Source organism: Chenopodium album, chromosome 4, assembly GCF_948465745.1.
Source record: "Chenopodium album chromosome 4, dcCheAlbu1.1, whole genome shotgun sequence".
NCBI classification, from domain to species: Eukaryota; Viridiplantae; Streptophyta; class Magnoliopsida; order Caryophyllales; family Amaranthaceae; genus Chenopodium; species Chenopodium album.
Window position 1 is genome coordinate 77,347,058 of NC_137837.1, and position 21,938 is coordinate 77,368,995.

Consider the following 21,938-nt stretch of genomic DNA (forward strand, 5'->3'; position numbering starts at 1 on the left):
TCTTCTTATTTTCTTTTCTTTAGAACATAAATTTATGCGACTCTAGTATCCAACCTGAAAACTCCTGGCAAAAAACATTATCGACATAAAAAAAAAGAAAAAAACCAATTCGAACTTGTCATTGTTTTGTTGATCTAATCCTATTTAAGCGTTGAAAGTTTGAAACCCCTCTCAATTCCATCAACACCAAGGCTTGAAGTTCAAAATGCTTGGCTTTCAAGAGTAAATGCAATTAAACACTTATAAGTCACAGTTGAGGCATGCTATGAAATAACAAGGCTTGAGTTACTACGCAAATACCTCAAACAAGCTGTAGACTGTAGTAACTAGTAAGATCAATGCATCTAGAACAATTACTCTATCTATTTAAAGTACTTGTAATATACACATCACATCTAACCATCTTGCCTTGATACATAACTAAAACCAAAAACACTGATTACATGATATATATACATACTATCAGCTATTGGATATTGTAACACTACGCATTTGATTGGCAACAAAGAAGTTAGATGTTGACAATAAGTACTTGTGATTCGTGCTCAAACAAGACCGGGCAATCTCCACCAATTCATTGCAGATACTTAATACGTTGTCATCTATCTGCATAAATTGAATAGCAAACAATATTATCAAACAATAAGAAGGAAGACATCCATTACAAGCATCAACATATTCATCCTTGTTTCATTTTCCCTTCATAAACAAACAAACAAACAAAAACCTTGTTTCATTTTAAGTTATTGTCAATAGAGTTATAATATCATGTCTATCTATCTTTGAACCGTGTTCTCTTATTTGAGCTTAGTAGCTAGTGTGCATGCTTATTCCCAATCTCCCGCCTTTCCATCATGTTAACATTTCCTAGTTTAATTTGAGTCATAACATTGATAATACTATGGAGATACTAGTTTTGAACTCATGACCTTTATATGTACATACATGACATTGAATGAAGATCAAACATGTCCGGTATCTCAAAAATCTTAGCTAGGCTAAGTTATCATCTACAAATGGTTTGTGTGTAAGGGACTAGTGGAACAAAGAGGAGAATTTTAAAGGATGTATAAATGAGATTCTAAAGCACTTGAGCTCCAAAAGGATTTCCACCTCCTCAACTAGTCAAGCATTCCTCATACAAGTGACACTCACATTTATAACGCCTAGAGACTTCTACAGTTCTATACAACACCATTCCAAGGATATATACAAATAGAGGCCAGAACTTCTATCTCTTATTTTATCTCTATAGTGCCTTCATGGCTGGACTAGAGCCTTCGAATGCATTGAGCCTCCAAACATCCTTTCATAATCAGGCCATCAGCACATCCCAATCCTCCATCCTTGGCACATGCTCACTATAATATGTTTATAAGAATATTATGGCCTGGAAAATAAACTTCATAATTGGGTGAGATACAAATTACAAACACCCTCATATGCATCACTATATCCACACATCCATTTCATTTTACAAGGATTTTAAGCTGCAAAATAATTTCCACATGGGTTTTTCTCAATTCTCAAGCACCTAAGTTATTACTCTTAAGGGGGAGCGTACACTACTTTAGAACGAGTGAGATTCCCAATTACCCACAACGAAGGAACCACCTCCTCTGAACAGCGACCTTGAGTAATAACAAAGCCCTTAACACAGATAAACGCCTCATGAGTTTTAAGTGATCAAACCCTTATTGGCTCAAAAGATACAATATGTGGCAAAGTGTCAGCAGTTCAGGTCTACAACATTAGGAAATTCTTTTTCTGACCAAGATATTCGGCAACAAATCTAGCGGTGCTGGGTGGACTAGCAGAAGAGTTATGACAAGCACACCCTACTACATAGAACTGTTGCCACAAAAAATGCCACTGATAATCGTCACATAATGGCCGCATTTTTACACCATGCTTCAAACTCCATGAGACCATGACAACTTGTTGGGAGCTAGAGATGCTAGGGTGAAAAATAACATAGACCCCCTCTTTTTTTTTTTTTTTTTTTTTTTTTTTTTTTTTTTTTTTTTTTTTTACACACTTCTCTAATCACGAAAACCAAGAATTGTACTACATATTTAAAGTTTGGGGAGGAAAAAAGTACTACCTCCGTCACAGGTTATGTGCAACGATTAGACATTTTCCCTCTCTGCTTTATGTCAAATCGTTGCACATAACCTGTAACCTATCCCATCCCGGTTTTTTCCCCTGTTTAAATTTAAAACTGAACGTCCTTTCCCCTTTTTATCTCGGTAACACGGTAGTAATTAAGTAAAGTGTCATATTGACATAAAAATATTAGTTGTGAGAGTAACAGTAGTGGGCCCCATTTCTAAAAGTTAAGTTGTGACTTGTGAGTAAATTAAAAAAACATCAAAAAAGGAAAGTGAGTATTTAAAAGAAAACGGAGGGAGTAGTTCATAAAAGCCACCATTAAGCTAATGAAACTAATCAGGACCAAACCTGGAGGGCTGATACAATACAGTTGCAAGCATCAAGTGCAAGGCTTCCCCGAGCAATCTAGATAGTGACATTCAATTATTAACATAAGAGCCCATAATGAAAACTCGGTTGTAAAGGCAACAACTCATAGAAAGATAAACATACCGGGGAAGCTTCTTCCTTAACTGCATGAACAAAGTCCTGAAGAATGTGACTAGAGATAGATGCAAGCTCCTCATGGTAGTACAGATCATCAAAATACAGGATGTCATTACCAGGAACCTGCATGACATCACTCTATACCATAAGAAGCAAGAGAGAAACATATAGCTTTTTCATATCTTAATTGAGTAACCTAAGCCATTAATTCAGTAATGACAAATTAAGCTTAAAAATTCAATAAAGAAGGGAAGTGGAACACTATTATGGAAAGATGCAATTAAAGTTCATGTCCATCAAACCTGATGAAAAAATGGGAAAACATTAAAATAATAACTTATATAAACAAACGGACAATTCATTCAAAATAGCCTACATCATTCTCACTGATTTCATAAGGCAAAATAAACCACCTCAAACATGGTAATCTTTCAAATAAACAACTAAATAGAAAACCCTCATATGGGACTCCAGAAGTCTTCAGGCCTTCAGCATATGAGAAGCCCATTAGAGTATGGCGCTAAATAGCCAACTACACATACAAATGCAGCCAGCCAGCCAAAAATGGAAACTTTATAAGCTCTTCTTAAGCAATTGGACTAGCCTATTCGGGGCACAATCATAAGTTACTGGATATTGGATACTATATCAAAAATATAAATGACGCCACAAATCTATTCTTTTAATATTTATAAACTGCAAGTTGGATAATACTACACCCTATCTAAAGCAGTGTATACAACCACCAAGAAGTGAGGGCCTATACGGAATCTCAAGGGGATAAAAATTATGTGGTCATAATAACCAAAAAAATTACAAGTATTTTTTTTTTTTTTTTTTTTTGAAAACCAGTAAAATTTAATTTATTAATTAGCAAAGTACAGTCATATATTCTTTATATCAAAAGTTAAGCTTCCTAAGAATGACACGAAAATTTTCATTGTCAAGACAACCAAAAGATGTTTTTTGCATATATAAAAGATATCTCATAGCTAAATCGCATACCTCTTTCGTGCCACAAGGACTATATGGGAGTTTATGCTGTGATAATGCTGCCAGCAAAATAATATTTGCGCACAATGTTCTGACTCTTAATCTAGCATTATTTTGCCTGAGAATAAATTGAATAAATAAGGGGTGGAAAACAAAGTATTGGAAGTATCATTCTTTTTAATATTAATAAAACTTACAATGAGTGAGAATTAACCAGTGAGAGTAAGCTCTTTGGGATGTACGTGACTCCATGCATAGGGTTACCTAGAAGTGATGCAATAATATTCAGTATTCTGGTAGGAAATTTCGAAGCATAGATAGATAATTGGTCATTGGAAGATGTAACGAAAAAAATGGGAGTGTTGAATTCTTCAAGTGGACGGGAAGAAGTGTGCAAAGCGGAATTGTACTTGCAAATATATAACCATAGGCATAAAAGTTGGATTGAATAAATGTTGCCCCTGCCTAAACACAGAATCACTGGACACAGGAGATGACTAATTCCTCCTTTTTTTTCCTAGAATATAACACATGATTCATAACACATTTCACAGTTAATGGGATGATGAGTGTGTAAATAGCACACTGACAAAATGGAAAATCTAACGCTTACATAAAACAAGCTGAAATAATCTTTTATTTATGAAAATTCAATAAGATTGGTGAGATCTAAGTCCATCTATAGTACCTGGAACCATGATCAAAAGGCTGCACAGTTTTTGTATTATGCAGATGATTCTACCAACATCAAGCAGTGTCCCTGAATCTACAACACAAAATTAATGTTAAAAAGAATTTCCAGTTTGTAATACACATGATATGAAGTACCACACCAAGAAAAATCAAAAGCAATCCAGATAATCCATAAACATGGCCCAGGTGATCAAATAAGACACTTATCACTAACAGAGTAACAGTGAATGTATAAATGATATGAAGTAGCACGGCAAGAAAAATCAAAGCAACCAGACTCCAGAGAATCCATATACGTATTCTGGGTACGCAAATTAGACATTTATTAGTAACAGGCACTGCGAAAGAAAGTCACCAAGCTTTCACATACTATACATGGAGTTCAGGTTTCATTCACTCAAATCTTAAGTGGTAGTTCTGAAATGTCAGAAAATTGTTTAAACCTAAGACTAAACTATGATCTTGCATCATTTTCCTTAACAATAATAGCAAGGTTTTTTGAATAGGATTCATCATTGGAGACATCTTCCATCATGAACTGAAGGCAAGTTTTCCACAGAGAATTTAAAATTTTTTTAGGAATGAACATTGCGCAATTGGACGCGTAAGATAATGGAGTTGTGCTTCTCAGAAACATGTAGCTCGTCAGGTGGAAACCTTGACAGAACATTTTAATATGCTAGCATAGGATTCTTTATTAAAGATAGATGGTTTTAGCATTTACATTTTAAAGAATCTTTATAGGCACGATCAGCATTCACATGCAGTCCCACTATTTCTGTCTCTCTAGCTTCCCAAAGTATCTTTCCCTCTATCTACTTGTTGATTGATCATTTATCAGCTTATCACATCCACTATGTCACGAATGCCAGTGAATGTCTAAATGAACCAGAATGGAGATAGATAAATGTCTCTACTAATAACCAATATACATACCACTTTTGTGAAGGTAGGTCTTAGGCTCCTCTTAGAAAATTTTAGTAAAAGCATTTTTACAGGTCAAACCCAGTAAAATTGATTGTCTACAAATTACCTTTCACTCTTTCAGTGACTTCTATCAATGGTCAGTTGTAGTTATTAATGCAAAAGAATACTCCCTTTTTATTTTAGTAAGTGCTCCATTTCCCTGGCACAGCGTTTTAGAAGAATTAGTAGAATGCATTAATTTACTATTGAAGTGGGGTTGATTGAATGAAGAATAAAAAAAAATATATGAAAAAGCAATAGTAGGGTATAAGTGGGAAGGAGAGAGAATCAAAAAAAATAATACAATAGGGGAACACTAGTGAGGAGGAAAATAGTAAATTTTTGTTCTAAGTTCCCAAAAATAGAAATGGAGCAATTATTGAAATACGGCCAAAAACAGAAAGTGGAGCACTTACTAATATATAGAGGGAGTATATAGTTTGAATGTTCAGCAAGGAATGATTGTGGTAGCCACATAAAAACACATCTTTTGAGACTAATAATTATAATCAGAGAAGAAAGTCTGTCAATCATAGAGGGACTGTGGTTGTATAGAACAACCAAGATAGTGGAGGACCCTAGAAGTAGCTTTGGTAGGATAGTATAGTTCACTCTAGCCAAAATATTATTCCAGCAAAATTTGCATGATAACTTGTAAAGTACTTCATTTCCCAAAATGTGTTGAATTTTATTCACCAAAAGTACATATTATTGCAACTACAACAAAGTGACAAATAAAGTTCATAAACTGTGACCCAATGTTTTCACCAGCCGTCTATTGTAGAATGAACTCATAGTGCATCACTTGGAACCACAACATTTGGTACATAACAATGGCTTAAATAGTAAACGATTCAACTGAGCTGCTAATGCATTAAAATATCTGGCTGACAAAACAGACATCAAATTATGAAGAGCTCAAGCAGGAAACCAGCGACAAACAAGAATGTTTTAAAATTTAGGGAAACAGACTAACCCTCAGCAACAAAATTTTGAAGAGAACTTAAAGTTGAATCTATTAATCCATCTGAATGACAAACTAAGCCGCTGGTCAATGCAACCTGGAAGTATATAACAGATCATCATGTGATTACTCTCAGTATTCAGAAACCTAATCCAACAACAAAAACCATTGAAGCCTCATACCTCAGCAGTCTCAAGATATAGATATAACTGCTTTACAGGAGTCACAATAGAAGGAATTGTAGCTTCAGAAAATGCTAAACAGGACTTGCCAAAACAGACAAGTTGCTTTGAATCCTTCAAAGCTTTCATCACTAAGCAGTTTGCATGATGAACAAGAGTTTCCTGCAACAAATGGAAACATTACATAAAAGTAATTCATAGAAATTATTATGTCCTTTTGAAAATAAAGTCACTTCAATGGTCAAGGTTTCCAAACTTTGACTACTATATATATATATATATATATATCAAGCTAAAATGTGAAATTATTTCTTTTTCGGCACTTCTAAATTACTGCAAAATTCTTCAACGTATGCCTTCGTAAGATACACTGTTGATAAATAATGGTGACAGTCAACATCACAAAAACATTACATGTGGACTGCTTTTTTCAAACAGAGTAGTATATTAACACGCCAAAAAATTGCACCAATGCCTTTTTATAAGGCTCCACCTATGGCGGGTTATTGTAGTCCGGGTAGGTTGTAAGAAGAAATGTAGTTATGTCCCTACAATAATAATCAGCAAGAGACTGAATACTACATGTATGTCAGATCCTTAGTTTAAAGGTATCGACAGGGAAGCAACTTTACAACATTAAAGAAATACATAGCAGGCACATGAGACTGAATATTGGACCTAGTTCTCTATCTCCAAAGACCAAACATAGTAAGTTTTTCACATATCATCTCATTATGCGCAATAAATAAACGGTTTTTTCCCCCTATCCATTCAAATAATTTCAAAATCCAAATCAACTAAATCAAAGATTCTAATGCATCATTGAAATTGATGTCATTCATAGAGTTGCTAATTAAAAATAAAAATAAAATAAAATAATAAAATAGAAAAATAAAATAAAATTGTAATACCAATTAATGGACAGTCCAAAGGTCTTGCCTTTTATCTTTCTAGTTCAGTTCCCTGTTTAATTGATGAGGGCAGAATTGATTTATCAAAGCTTTGAGAACATAAGCAGAAGGAAAAACATTTAGCAACTAATCATGACAACATTTTGCTTTACTTAGTGGCATGCCTAGTAGAGAGTACAGACCTTGATTTCATCTGCACTAGCAAAAGTTGCACGACACTCAATCAAAAATGCCAGGTGACGTTCCCACTCAGTCCCAAAATCAACCTGTTCAACAGTTTCCAAAATCACTAATTACAAGTCACGTAACAGCACCGTCAGCACATGATGGTAAATAAATTTCACATAACACAAAAAGAGTTACTTATAAAATTGGGAGAGGGGAGAAAAAAAGAGGGTTTGAAATTGTGTATATATGACTTGTTACCATTTGCACAAAACGAGAGCATAAACGCTCCAAAGGTTGATAATCACTGTCCAGCATGTCTGAAGAGCCCTTGGCATTATGCAGACCCTGACAAACTTCGAAAAGGAACTGTATAGTAGTCGGACAACAGATACATCCATTCCTATAGATAAAAAAAGATGTACTTAGGCAGACATGAAGACAACTGAAATTAGTTAAGACAAGTCCCAAAAGCAAAAGACTTGAATCCCCAGGCTTCTAGTTGCAGAAAGTATGAAAAGACTTTTAATTGCAGAGATACATGAGATCAGTGTCGGAGCATTCATATGCAGAAAGAAAAAATATGCAATGCATCAGCCTTTCATACTGCCTAATCATCAACTCAAAACACCTTCAATTATCAGAAACAGCACATAATACAGATACTGAAACCTGTAATTGGCTGCTTGCTAAAATACCTTTCAGTTAGTCATTTCATCTTTGGGATATACACATATTGAAACATCTAAGGTTTATTCAATCCAACCCCTCTTCTAAATTTTTTTTTTTTATCGCATATCCATTCTCAAGATATCCTGAAAATTTTAAAAAAGAATACTCCAATAATGTTAGCTTACATCAGTGCTACTTTTTTGTTTCAATCTACTTGCTACAAAATTAGATCCAGTGAATTTTTCAGAAAGAGTCACTCCACCTGCCCGTCAGCCAAAATGATATATTAGGATGTTGAAGAGGACATTGAGGCTACTTCTCTGCTTAACTTCTCATTGCTCATATCGTTTATTACATAATCCCTATCCTGTAGAGTGTAGACTCTCTATTGTATACCAAATAAAATGTATTTTTGTTCGTTTTCATTCACCCTCAGTACTGTTATTTTATAATTCATATATACCCCTATTTTATTTTAGCAGGGGAGGAAGGGGGAGAGAGGGGTTCCATATCATCTGCAGTATCAAGCTATTAATAGTAAGCGCCTTTTTTTTATAGTTCCTCTTTTTACTTTTTCTTATTTCAATAGCAATACTTCTACAGTGTACACTACTCACATACTCCACTTTAAATAAACTTTATTAGCCCCTATTCTCATCATCCTATCCAAATAATATTCAGTAAAACCATTAGGTAAAATTAATTTCAGTACAATAAATATAAGTTAAAGCAAAAATAATTTTTAATCAGCAAAAATCATAAACTTTAAAGAACATATATAATAGAGAACCCCAGTATAAAGTAATAAACAAGTTCCCTTAAATTCAAACATGTGGGCGCCAAATGCTATCCATCACTAAAAATTATTTCAGGGAAAAAATAAACTCCAAGTTTAGCAAAATTAAAATAATTTCAGTTCAGCAAAAACAATATTAGTTTAGCAAAATTAAGGTGAAGAAAACAAGACCTTATACTTAACGAAAAACAATAATATTGTATCTTGTTAGATTCGTCTCAATGAATTCTTTGTTCAAATATATTTTGTATAACTTGTACATGTACATTATTTAATATATACAGAAATGTTGCAACTAAAAAGCCGAAGGAAGTATCTCTTTTCAACGACTAAGACGAACTTTTTATCCTTCCGTCTATTATTACCCTTCAATAACACCACCCTCCCTTAATAGTTAATATATGTTGTCACAGTAGAATATACAGATTTCAGAATGAATATTAAGACCTATGACAGGTTTTACCCAATCCACAAGTTTTTTATGAATTACAGTTAAAATTATACATTTTATATAGCTTAATCTAATTATTACGTACAAAATAAAAGGGGAAAGCACTTTTAGTGAATATTTTAAGAGTGCAAACTTATCTTATTATATGTAAATTCAGTTGGGGAAAAAGCCATTATCCTACAAAGGAATGAAAGGATATGTTTTATATGTATCAAATTATTACAGCCATACCATCTGCATGCCTGAATAGCTACACATTACACCTGTAGGCTAGTACATGATGATCCAGATTCTCCTCTGTAAACCTATTCATATATGAGCATTTTTATTTGCTCGTCATTGTTCAGAGAAAGCTGCTGCCCTGATATTTTGACCTAAAGAATTGTGTAAAATAAGTAAAAGATATCCCATTGATTGATTAAAAATTTCAACCCTTTATTCGGCTCATCTCTGTCAAGCCTAAAAGAGCTTTGATGAACTGGAAAACAAATTTTTCCTCTCTTATGTTGAGGTAGTAAAAGAAAATAGATTATTGCCCTTAATTTGCATTTTAGTGAACTCGACTTGTCATTAGTCAAAGAGTATAACAAAAGGGGGAAAAAAAACTTCATTCATCAGGATAGCAACTGTGAGACCAAATTAGATGATACTATGTACCTGGTAGCAATTTCAAGAATACGCATATTGATGGCATTCTTTGAAGTCCCACGCATGACATCCATGATTTCAGCAAAGAAATTCTGCAAGGACCATCAAAACTGATATTGAGATGACTAGCATCAGTAGCATGTACTCCAGTAACTTCATTTGGAAACATAAAACTAAGAGCATGCAAATACTTCATATAGTCACACAATTCAAGTTAAATGTTCTTTTTTAAAGGGAAGGTGGTAGGGGTAAAATATGTCAACACAGCAACTTATGGCGTAGTATTCTTTATCACATTACATAGTAATTACAATATCAATGCACTAAAAACTTGCAATTTAAAACACCAATGAATATACTAATTAGAATTGTATGAAACAATTATGTAACTTGTGTATAGGCATAACCTCAAAAAACACAAATCATGAAATGGGAGTAATAATAATAAACTAGTTGTGCTCCAGCACACTTTTACAGCATACAACATCTAATCAAATCTGAGACACATAAATGTGAGGACAGTAGGAGAGATACCAGCTCTATAATATCTTCCAAGCACTTTGTATGACTAAGAATCTTGATAAAAACAGACTGCAAGCTCTCGAGCTCACTGTCTTTTATCCATTTGTTGCATGCTCGCTCTGCAATCCTCTCAAGTAGCCCTTCCAATTGAATTTTCTGTTATAAAATAGAGTTGATCAGGAGGAACTAAGAAGGATTAAGTAACGGGTCTACACTTTCTATCAGGTTAAAAAAAAAAAAAAAACAGTATTTACATCCTTTTTTTTATCAAATCAACTCTTAAAACCATGTATTCAATCAATAATCGGGTTTTAAAAAAAGCCACATTTGTTTTCAAGCAACTGCAGAGTAGGATCATTTAACAGCTACTCTTACTCACCATCTGATTCTGAAGAACAACATCAACATAACCATCTATGACTTTTAGGTAATCATCCAGTTCTTGGTACTCAATAACATCCTGAAATTCCATATATTAGTCAGCAACATTGATAGGAAGATGTAAAGAGCAATTATAATCATGCTCCATGTTAAAAGCTGCAACATGAAACTTGACAATATACAATCAGCTCTAATGGCAACTGGAGATATATACAATCCATGATCCAACATCAATATCTATTTGTCTCTGCTTAATCTTACACAGACAATATCTCAAGAATAACACACGCGAATAATTTTGTTTCAGTAAACCTAAGAAGAGTGAATAGAGTGAGGAGAAAAGCCGTGTATTATAATGAAAGCTTAACAATATGGGCAGGTAACAGCTCTTGATAATCAGGATCTAGTTTCAAGCACTTATCTAACTGAAACAAAATAGATAATTTCATACATGCATCCCTGACCTATAAGATAAATTACCCTCAAGATCAAAACTACAAGCAAACGATTGCAAAAAACAGGTATACATCAAGAAAGATCAGGTGGTACAAATGAACTGAAAGAATGAATTAATCATGTAAGAAACATTATAGACCTGAATCACTCGCTCCAAAACCACATTGACGATCTCCACAGGAGCGTCTGTTTCATAAAGCCTGAATCCAAGGAGCCGGAAATTCATACACTAAAAATTAGGGAGAAAGTATAAAACAAATGAGTATTGAACAATTCCCCTGAAAGCATACATCAGATAAATATTTGTTAAGATTTCAACTCAGGAGAAATACAGAGAGATCTTTTTTTTTTTTTTGAAGCAAAAATACACAGAGACCTGATCAAAGGATGAACCAATGCCGCACTCAATGAGGTCAAGAATGTGCAGAATATTAGATCTAACAGCCTCAGGTGGGAGTTCCTTAAGTAGATGATGAAGATTGAGTGAGACACAAGAATGTTCGCCAAACAACTCCGATAAATTCCTTGTGATTCCAAGCTTGAAAAGTGTATTGCATCCTTGCTTAAAAAAAAAACACACACACACACACACACACAAACACACAAATGTCAGCTAGCAGTATAAATGGTTTGTATTTTATGTTACACAGATGAGTGAGATAACCAGAGAGCTAAAGACAAGTATTAAATGCAAACTTCTAGGGAAACCATTAGTGTAATAGATCAGTAAGTAGAAGCCACCCCTTTCCCCTCCCCACTAGGCACTTTAAAATAAGAGGATTTATCCACAAGAAGAGAGCATACCAAAACTTTACAAACAAATATTTTCTAAGCCAAGAGACTATGTCACTATGATGGACATTCAATAATAAAAGTCCAAGAAAGTATTACAAAGCAATGCAAAAAAGACACTTTCTTCTCAGCACAGCACAGATATTAATGGAAAAATTAAGTAGTGTATAGTATGATCAATGGTAAGTCACGTCCAGAGAGGTCTTCACCTAGGAAAGAGCTCAATCCTTCCCAATGAAGTTCCAATCTGCAAGGAGTGAGATGAGGCACAGGCGCACAGCGCATGATAACAAACCTAAGTCATCAGAAATCCTCCAATATTGGTTTATGTAACATGGACATAAGTACAATACAAATGATTCTAACCCATCATCCCAAGACAGTCCAGTAGTCCACTACTCTATCATCACCATCCTTACAGCCAAGAGCAGTACTGTCAAGCCTATACACTGGGGTTGATAAGATGTCATATAGCCTTAAGGTAGCATAATGCATACAATTCTCAGTGGAAACAACATTCTGCATAATGCCTTTTGAATGTAAGCAGTTACCCAAGCCTGCATCCAACACATGACTAGGGACAGACTCTTGTTATTAAAAATTCAAAATCCACTTACTGCATCTCGGAAACATGAAAATGCTGAAAATTCCAAAAACAGACCATCATCTGAATATACATATAGCAGTCTCCGGCACTGAAAAGGAACCATCCGCTTTTCACAATAGAAGACACAAATAGCAAAACCATTTCTCTCTATTAACAACAAATTCACATAGAAAATAAGCTAGACTTCTGAATTCATATGATCCCTTCTTATAAGCAGCAGTTTTGCATTGCTATTTTTGATAATGTTGTGTTCTTAGCTTATTTCTGACTAGACTTTATAAGACTTAAAGGTTGCAGTAAGCAACCTATGTTAATGCACCAAAAAATTACCTTTGTCATGCACTAGATTGGAAATCCTCTGTTTTGTGGTCAGAGATGCATCATAATGCGGTTAGGGGACTACGGGACTGACTAGAGTAGTTTTATAAGCTTTAGCTTTGAGATTTCTTCAAGGCTTTTCAATGCTTTGTCTTTCAGTGATGCATGGTGTAGTTACAACACTCTAATAGCTAACAGAGGAGTACAGGACACCTAGTCCTATTTAAATGTAAATGATTTTCATATACAACAAATATGTACCCTTAACTAATAATATGTATGACTATATCTGACCTAGGATCTAGCCGCATCCTGAAATTCTAGAAGCAAGCAAAGCTACTTATTCAGAAACAAAGATTTGCTTCTAAGTTTTCTTGTGATTTAGGTTTATACTAGAGAAATTGAAGATCTTGTACTTCCTAAGTAACGTCAAGACTACGCCAACCACAAAACACCACTGGCTTCTATTATTGCCAGCAACCTCAAGCTGAGATCACACTTAAACATTATTGCCAGCACAAGTTATAATTGCACTCAATGGCTCTCAAAAAACAATTCCTTGTCAAAACAGAGTTTGAATCTGATGGAAATCCAATTTGATACATGAAAAAGAAAAGACAATGAAATAGATATAGCAAGAGCGTAAGAGCTAAACTCATTAATGACTAATCAAACCAGAAAGCATGAACTAAAGTTCATATCTATCTTTGAACTTGTAAGCTCCAGATTCTAGAGAGCTATGAAAGAGAAGAAACTAGCCTTGAAGATAGGGGGATGTTATAGTCCCAAGCAAATAAGATCAGTCATCAGTAGGAAGAAGGAAAAGCCACATGTAAGAAGTTCAAGAATTACAAAATCCATTAAGCATGAGGGAAAGAAACAGAAGAAAAGACAGATTCAAGGAAACCATAGACTAAGATTAAGAAAAGAATAACCTGAAAAAGATACAGAACAAAAAACTTTAAATATCACTCTAATTTCTATGTACAGTGGTCCTATGGGAATGAGCATGCAAATAACATAGAAATCACTAAAGTTACATACTTAATATCTCACTGACCTGATGATCCTTAAATAAGCATTTCATGATGTACCACATGGATGGTTCCATGAGGTGAACAAGGACTTGATTATTCTGGGTATTTCTACCTTCTGTGGTTTCTTTCGATGCAACAAGAGGTACCATCATGCGATTAATGTCTTTAATGCAAGTAACAAGATACCCTGCAAATTGGGTAGTTTATAAATGGTATCATAATTAATATAAAAACCAATACTTTGAGTTGTCAAAAGCCATTTTTTTTTTCCCCTACATTTAGTGAAAGCTTTTGGAACTTCTTTGAATCAAATACAGTAAAATTGAAAGTTGAACCACATCGACGTAAATAACAAATAAAAAAAAAATAAACAAGAAACAAAAGACAGGCATACATATTAAGCATAAACCCAACAGGTACTACAAAATAAATATGCAAGTTTCAATTGAATATACCATTTTGGCATAAAGGTAATTTCTGAACACAGTAGACCATATATAGATGACAATATGCAGATGCCAAGGGATTGCCTAGCCCACGCATCATCGCCAGCAAGCGTTGGATTACATCAGTGGTATCATCAAGTAAAAAACGCCAACAAGGCAATATAGCAAGCTCCAAGTAGCTGAAATACAAAATTTCTCATAAGGTAGTGGCAAAAAAACCAGAAGAAATGTCAAAAGTTATAACAGGGTTGCATAAAAAAAAAAAATAAATAAATAAAAAAAAATAATAAAAAAAAAAAAACTTCTGTTATTTATATAAATCTTGTTAAGCATTTCCCTATTACAATCGGATTGCATCAAGGGTCTGCATTAAGCCCTTTTCTTTTTGCAACGGTTCTAGACGAATTAACTAGACCAATTCAAGATGAGGTTCCATGGTGTATGCTGTTCGCAGATGATATCGTTTTGGTGGATGAGACTAAGGATGGGGTTAATGTCAAGTTGGAGCAATGGAGGCAAAGGTTGGAATCTAGAGGGTTTAAGCTAAGTCGGAGTAAGACTGAATATTTGGTATGTCGTTTTGGCACTCAGAGGGGGACAAGCAATGAAGTGGTGAGTTTGGATGGAAAGGATTTGACCATGAGTGAATGTTTTAAGTACCTAGGGTCGATCATCCAGAAGAATGGTGACATTGATCAAGACGTGACCCACAGGATTAAGTCAGGGTGGCTTAAATGGAGAGCGGCCACGGGAGTGCTATGCGACCGCAGCATTCCCTTAAAGTTGAAGGGAAAATTCTACAGGACTGCCATAAGACCAGTGTTGCTCTATGGTACAGAATGTTGGGCTTCTAAGAAAGAGCATATTAAAAAGATGGAGGTTACGGAAATGCGCATGTTAAGGTGGATGTGTGGAAACACTTTAAGAGATAGAATCAGAAATGAGGTTATTCGCAAGAAAGTAGGTGTGGCGGGCATTGTAGATAAATTAAGGGAAAATCGTCTGCGTTGGTTTGGACATGTAAGACGGAGACCCGAGGGTGCACCGGTGCGAAGAGTGGAAGAGTGGGACCATGGAGGGATTAAACGAGGAAGAGGGAGACCAAAGATGACTTGGTTGGAAGGAGTGAGGAAGGATATGAAGTGCATGGATTTACGTGAGGATGAAGTTTTGGATCGTAAGGGATGGAGGAGAAAGATTTATGTTGATGACTACACGGAATAATCAAATTTGGTTCATGTTAGCCGACCCCACTTTTGGGATTAAGGCTTTGATTGATTGATTGATTGATTGTTAAGCATTTCGATGGATTCATAACAATGATTCTTAAGTTTGATGTTAATGGCAATGGACAAAGACAGTAAAGCCAGATTGATAACATGTTCGAAGCTTCACAACAATAAATTTCTCTCTCAAAGGCTTTACACTCTAAAAGTAAATTATCTTTATCACACTAAATATAATTACATCCAATTAAATAAGATTAAAACTCAGGAACAAATTCTAATTAGTGTGCAAGAAACTAATTAAGCATATTACATTTCCAAACAAATAAAATAAAATATAATAAATGATAGGTGGTTTACTAAATCTTACTTGATTTAGAACTCTACTGTATCTAATCTTCAGCATAAATAGTTGCTAAATTGTGTCCCTATCCATGTGAATCCTCAATCATATTATTCCACTATAGCAACATCATGAAAATGGATGGGCTGTAGCTGCATTGTTTGACACGCCCATATTTTAACACACACATTTATAAGTAAAATAGTAATGAACAAGGTTAGAACTCATGCGATGCACAATTTATAACAAGAAAATCGATTTTTTACAATATAATATTGCTTCCTCCATTTTTAAATAATTGCATAACACCCTTTAGCACACATTTTAAGAAAATTACTATTCACTGGTCCCCAAATGACTAAACTCTTTCATTAACCCCTTTAATTATTCACCTTACTCCCTTAAATTCATCAGTCATCCCTGCAGATTACCAATTTCATTAATTAACAGCCATAACCGTCCATCTCCACAACCCCTACCGCCACCGCCTCCACCATCGCCCTAAAATCAACTAGGAAAAAAACAACAACAACGAAACTTGATATATCTGAGTTAGATAGTTCAATTTCAAAGAAAATATCCAGATCTAAAAAAATCAATCAAAGTTACTTATAAAGATAAATGGATTAGTAAAATAATTCCATCACAAAAAACAACCCATCTTCCTTTTCTCCTCATCCCAATCACCGTCATCATGACCGTCGGGCACCAGTACAATTAAGAGAGGAGAGAGTAAATTCAAGAATGAGATGGGGAACTAAATAGCAGTGGTGATGGAATAGACTGTTTTGGCAAAAAGTGGTGAAGGTGGGTGGTGGTTTTGATGAGATTTGTAAAGGTGGATGGTGGTTTTGAACTATCAAAGGCTCGGTGGGGTTGGAGGTGGTTGTTTCGGACAGAGTAATGGAGGTGGTGGTGATTTTAGTGAGGTGGGCGGTGGTTACTGTGGGAGTAGTGGTTTGGTAGGTGATGATATTGGTTGTTACGTTAGGAGTAATGGAGAAGGGTATGTATGAGTTGACAGGAGAAAGATTGTTACAAAGAAGGTGAGTTAATTAAAGAAACTTAAGTTGGTTAAGGCCTTGCTTTGTAAACAGTTTTTCTGGAGAGTTTTTAGCTTTGAGGCCTAGAGGTTTGACCATTTGAAAGAGTTTTTGAGGCTCAAAAACTCTTTTTAAAAAAGTTTGTTATATGAGCTTTTTCAAATAAGCTTTTTTGGCTATTACATACACAGAATTTGCTAATATTTAACACTTAAAGACCAAACACTTTAAAACAATCAGCAATTTACCAGCTCGTTAAACCAGTTAATACAAGATATAGCAATCAGCAGACTAGGTGCATAGATAATACAAGTAACATTTATGCATTAAAGTTAATTCTTCAGAAAAGCATAAGAGATATTGAAGAAGAGAAATCTTTAGAATAAGAATATCGAAAAGATGATTAGATGATATAAGCAGTTGGAGTGTTGGACAAATGGCCTCTACAACGTAATTTATCAGATTATAATAATAGAATATAAAAAATTAAAAAAACTTAAGACATACATTATGAGAGTATTCATCATTTGTTTTCTGCATATCTATGGATCTCAGCATTCAGTGGTAAGTGAATGAGGATGTTAGGATCTCAGTGCAAGTTATCTGCATTTATATGTGCCTCAATGCATCTAAATGCAAGCAGGATTTTAAACAATAAGGAACATATTAGAGTAAGAAGCAGTAATCTCACATTCGAGGCAGCAGATCACGTATGGAACCGATCTTGCAAAACCAATTGTGACAGGTTTCTTTTGCATCTGAGCAAACATCACTCGCTTGGAAATCCTCTATCATAAACCAATCACAAATTTCAGATAACCATAATTATCTTAAATTGATGGAAAGAATATTTTCATACACTAATCCCGCATCTACTGACATCCCTGAACCCTAATAAGAGGGCACTGTTTCTGAAAAACAACCAAAAGGAAGTGCAGGAAGTATAAGAAAGAAGAAAGAATTAATGTAATGTTCTCTTCACTTGAGTTCATTTTATACTATCTTATTTTGTTAGTCATAAACTTATGACTTATCTTATCTTATTGGACCTTATTAAACCTTATTGGGCCATCTTCTGAAAATTCGGCCTTCTGCTTAATGCACTCCCAAAAATTGAAGCAAGACCCAAAAAATGCAGAATGTGATGATTAAAAACAAGACGAAAACCTGGCAAAGCATGAATCTGTGAACCATCTTCTGAAAATTCGGCCTTCTGCTTGATGCGCTCCCATACCATATCACCAAGCATATCCAATATGTCAGTAGCAAGAGTAAACAAGGTTGGATAAAATTGCAGCAAAGCCGTATCCCTCAATAACCTAGCAACCTGCAAATTAAGCAATCTCTGAATTCCATGTTACATAAAGAGAAAAATATCAAAACTGCTTGAGAAAATACAATTTTTAACTTATTTTCAGTTGTATAATAAAAATGGAACCCCTCATCTACATTAAATTGGACTCATCTTAAACACATTTTTTGAGGTAAAATCACAATTCTGATTCCACAAAAAGTGGCTTGTCTGGCAACTTTGTGGGAAGCAATGAAAACTTATTTCCTTAATCCCCAAGTGACCACAAGAAATGGTAAAAGAGAAAGCAAAGTTTCTCCTACAATCACTTCTAGAGCACAAATGAGAAGCAAATCAATAATAAATTCACAGAGTTCAATAAATGGGGGAAATCACTAACAATTAAAGCGTAGAAGAATATTTGAACCCAGAAGGAAACCTGCAAGCACATAGAAAAATAACTACAGTGGTCATTCACTCTCCAAATAAATATATGCCCTCCTTGACAGTGATATTGCTATGTCTGTCTGGTTGTTCTAAGGCAATTTATCTCTTCTTTTTATATACTCTCTGGCTAGTCTCTGCTGCTAATTAAGAGGTTTCAATCATACCAATCACATAGAAACCCGTGATGATCTTGAATAAAGAAAAAAAAAAACCTACCAGAAATGGCCTTAGAAGAATTTTACAGCTAAAATACAAAGATCACTTCACCTATATATCAGCTTATTATATTTAACTAGGAAATGATAATGAAGATGTGGGCAGGGTGCCTGGAATACATAAGGTCAGAGTCCAACTAAAGATAATGAAAAAATCCTACAACTTCATCAACTTGCCTTAACAGATAACTTCAGAGATTTAAAATGATCACCAGCAGCCCAAGTACAAAGAATTTCATTCTTCATTTCACTTAATCTTGCAGTATACTCTTGCTGTGTGATAAATTTTACATCCTCAACAGCTGATCCCTGTGGATCATCCAGTTCATCCAAATGCGTATTCAATTTCTCATATGCTGCATAAATAGGCATCATTTTGGAATGAGTAAGGTAGCTTAAAGCATTAAAGAGGCAACCAGCAGCATTTGTGAGGGGAAAAAGTCATAACATCAAAACGGGTTGTATACTTGCATGTTTTACAAAAAGGTAGAAACAAAGAAGCTGACATATAAATAAAAAAAATAATAATAATAAAGAGAGAAAAGGATCCCAATTACCCTTATGATTTCCGACCACCAAATCAGCAGCCTGAAAATGATGGAAACAAAGATGTCATTATAACAGCTTACTAAAGAGTAAAGATATTACATGTTCTAACATGAGAAATGTGAAAATATTGAGGCTAAACCATGATTCCTTCAGTCAGCTACTAAAAAAATTCCAAACAATTTTAGAAGAACAAAAATTGATTGTTTTCTAATGAGTTTTTCAGGCAACTTTGTCAAACAAAACATTCATTTCAACAGAAAATATCAGAAGAGGGCATATCTCTTACGACACATTGGAAACTACAAAAGGGTTCAGCTTGATTATTTTAAGAACTTCCAGGATCTAGCAAAGAAAATGGGGTAGACGCAAGCAATAGACATACAAAATTTGCTTTAGAGATGACAATATGGCAATTCAATTCAGGTTTGGGTTAGGGTCGGATCATATTGTAATTAGGGGTCTTTTGAGTACCTATACAGGTTGAGCCAGTTTTGGGTCTCTAGTTTTCAACTAGGTTTGGATATTGGCCTACTTTAAGTATATAAGATGTTCAGGTGACTGCCACGCGTACCGATGAAACTGCAACCGTCTTAGAAGGAGGAAACTTCTGCACCAAAAATTTCTTAAATGTGGTCCAATCTTTCCCGAGAGGTTGAACATAACTGCTTGAGATATCTGATTTAGAAGCATATGGAGCATCCTCTGAGTTTTTGGAAGGCACAACTATGCTGCCACGTGGTGCTCGTAAAGGATCAAAAGTGTCATCCTTCTCTTCATCTTTAACATCAACCTAAAGCACAAATTATTGCACAAGCAATTGGTAAGCAGACAGAGAAAATATAAAATTAAAATGAACATTTATTAATCAATAGGCGGCATTTCACATAAATAATAAAGGCTCTTCTAATTAACAATTGTTTTTCTATGCACCAATCGCAGTATCGCACCCTGAATCACAAAAATAGTAAGTGCAAAATCTCTCAGTTTCATTCTAATTTTTTTGGTTTTCTTTTCGAAGAGAAAATGTTTGACTCCACTAGGTGTGATCAGTCATCAGTGTGGAGATCTAGTCCTTCTAAATTATGATTAGATCATTCATTTCAATGCATTGTCTAATTTGTCTTGAAAAAAAGATATCGTTATTTTGAGCAAGTGAGTGTCATCCTCCAAATTAATGTTGTTTTTCAATATAATTGCATGTCATTTTATCATACTTACATAATATTTATTCTGAGTCGTATATTAACCTCGAGGATATGTGTTTTGTTATGAACTATGATGCGCATCACACTCCCGAGTGCACAAAATAATTTGTTTCATGCATAAGTATAAATTCATTCCGTGAACAGAAAAATAATCCAAAAAATACCAAAATGTTCGAAACAAAGGTCGAAATTAATCAGTGTTGAGTTATCTACATCAAAAATGATCAATTTCACTTAATTTGCATGATCAAACCCTCAGAAATCAGAACAATTAACAATGCATTAATTCAATGTGCAAAAATTACATTCCGATTTCCTCATTACATTCCTCCTAATCATACACATCAAATTAATTTAGAGAAATCAACGAATTTTAAACTACTGATGAACAAGTCAACAAATTTCTAATGCAATTTGTCGAGTGCATAAATTAATTGAATTTTTCTGCGAATAACATAGCTAATTTTAATCGAAATAAACATGAACAGAAAGTTGAGAACGAAAACCTGAGGAGAGAGAGAAGGAGTAGAGGAGAGAGGATGAAGATCGGCCGGAATTCGAGGGAGAGAATGTGCCTTTGCTTCTGCGGCGTAGTCTCTTGCTCGAAATTTGACGACCATTTTCGGTGGTTCACTGCTTTCAGTATCCGCCATTACTTCTGGAGTCCTGGCATCATAAGTTCATAACTTCAAGTTTTGTGAATTTAGACTCGATTAATCAGGTTATTGGATTAAACACCCTTAGAGACACTTTGGGACGGGGTTTTCCTTTACCCTCCCCACTTTTAATGTGCCTAGCCGAGTGGATTTGATGAGGAGCTCACATTGTAACCTTAAGGTCACGAGTTCAAATCTCACTCAAGGTCCAAAAAAGATATACTATCATGTAGGTTGTTGGGTCTAATACGGATCAAGAAAAAAATGAATCGTATTAGGCTCTTGATATTCTTTCATCGTTAAATCGCATGTACAACCAAACCTACAAGTTGTGTCTTGTGCATAATAATGAAAATTGATGTGTA

At 34.7% G+C, this 21,938-nt stretch overlaps 1 protein-coding gene across 1 annotated transcript; it reads right to left on the bottom strand.

Annotated features, from left to right (window-relative positions):
• Window positions 1-266: 266 nt before the first annotated feature.
• LOC145629398 (uncharacterized) lies at window positions 267-21,594 on the bottom strand. Its single transcript, XM_081681997.1, has 23 exons — window positions 21,424-21,594; window positions 20,284-20,502; window positions 19,721-19,751; window positions 19,341-19,519; window positions 18,378-18,537; window positions 17,902-17,998; window positions 14,608-14,777; window positions 14,176-14,339; window positions 11,775-11,960; window positions 11,538-11,627; window positions 10,941-11,021; window positions 10,574-10,717; window positions 10,049-10,131; window positions 7,734-7,875; window positions 7,490-7,573; window positions 6,397-6,558; window positions 6,227-6,311; window positions 4,280-4,357; window positions 3,789-3,855; window positions 3,604-3,709; window positions 2,605-2,721; window positions 2,461-2,517; window positions 267-606 (listed from the first exon to the last, which is right to left on the bottom strand). The coding sequence occupies exons 1-23, from the start codon at window positions 21,568-21,570 to the stop codon at window positions 463-465; spliced, it is 2,793 nt and encodes a 930-aa protein (XP_081538123.1). The 5' UTR covers window positions 21,571-21,594; the 3' UTR covers window positions 267-462.
• Between the last annotated feature and the right edge of the window lie 344 nt (window positions 21,595-21,938).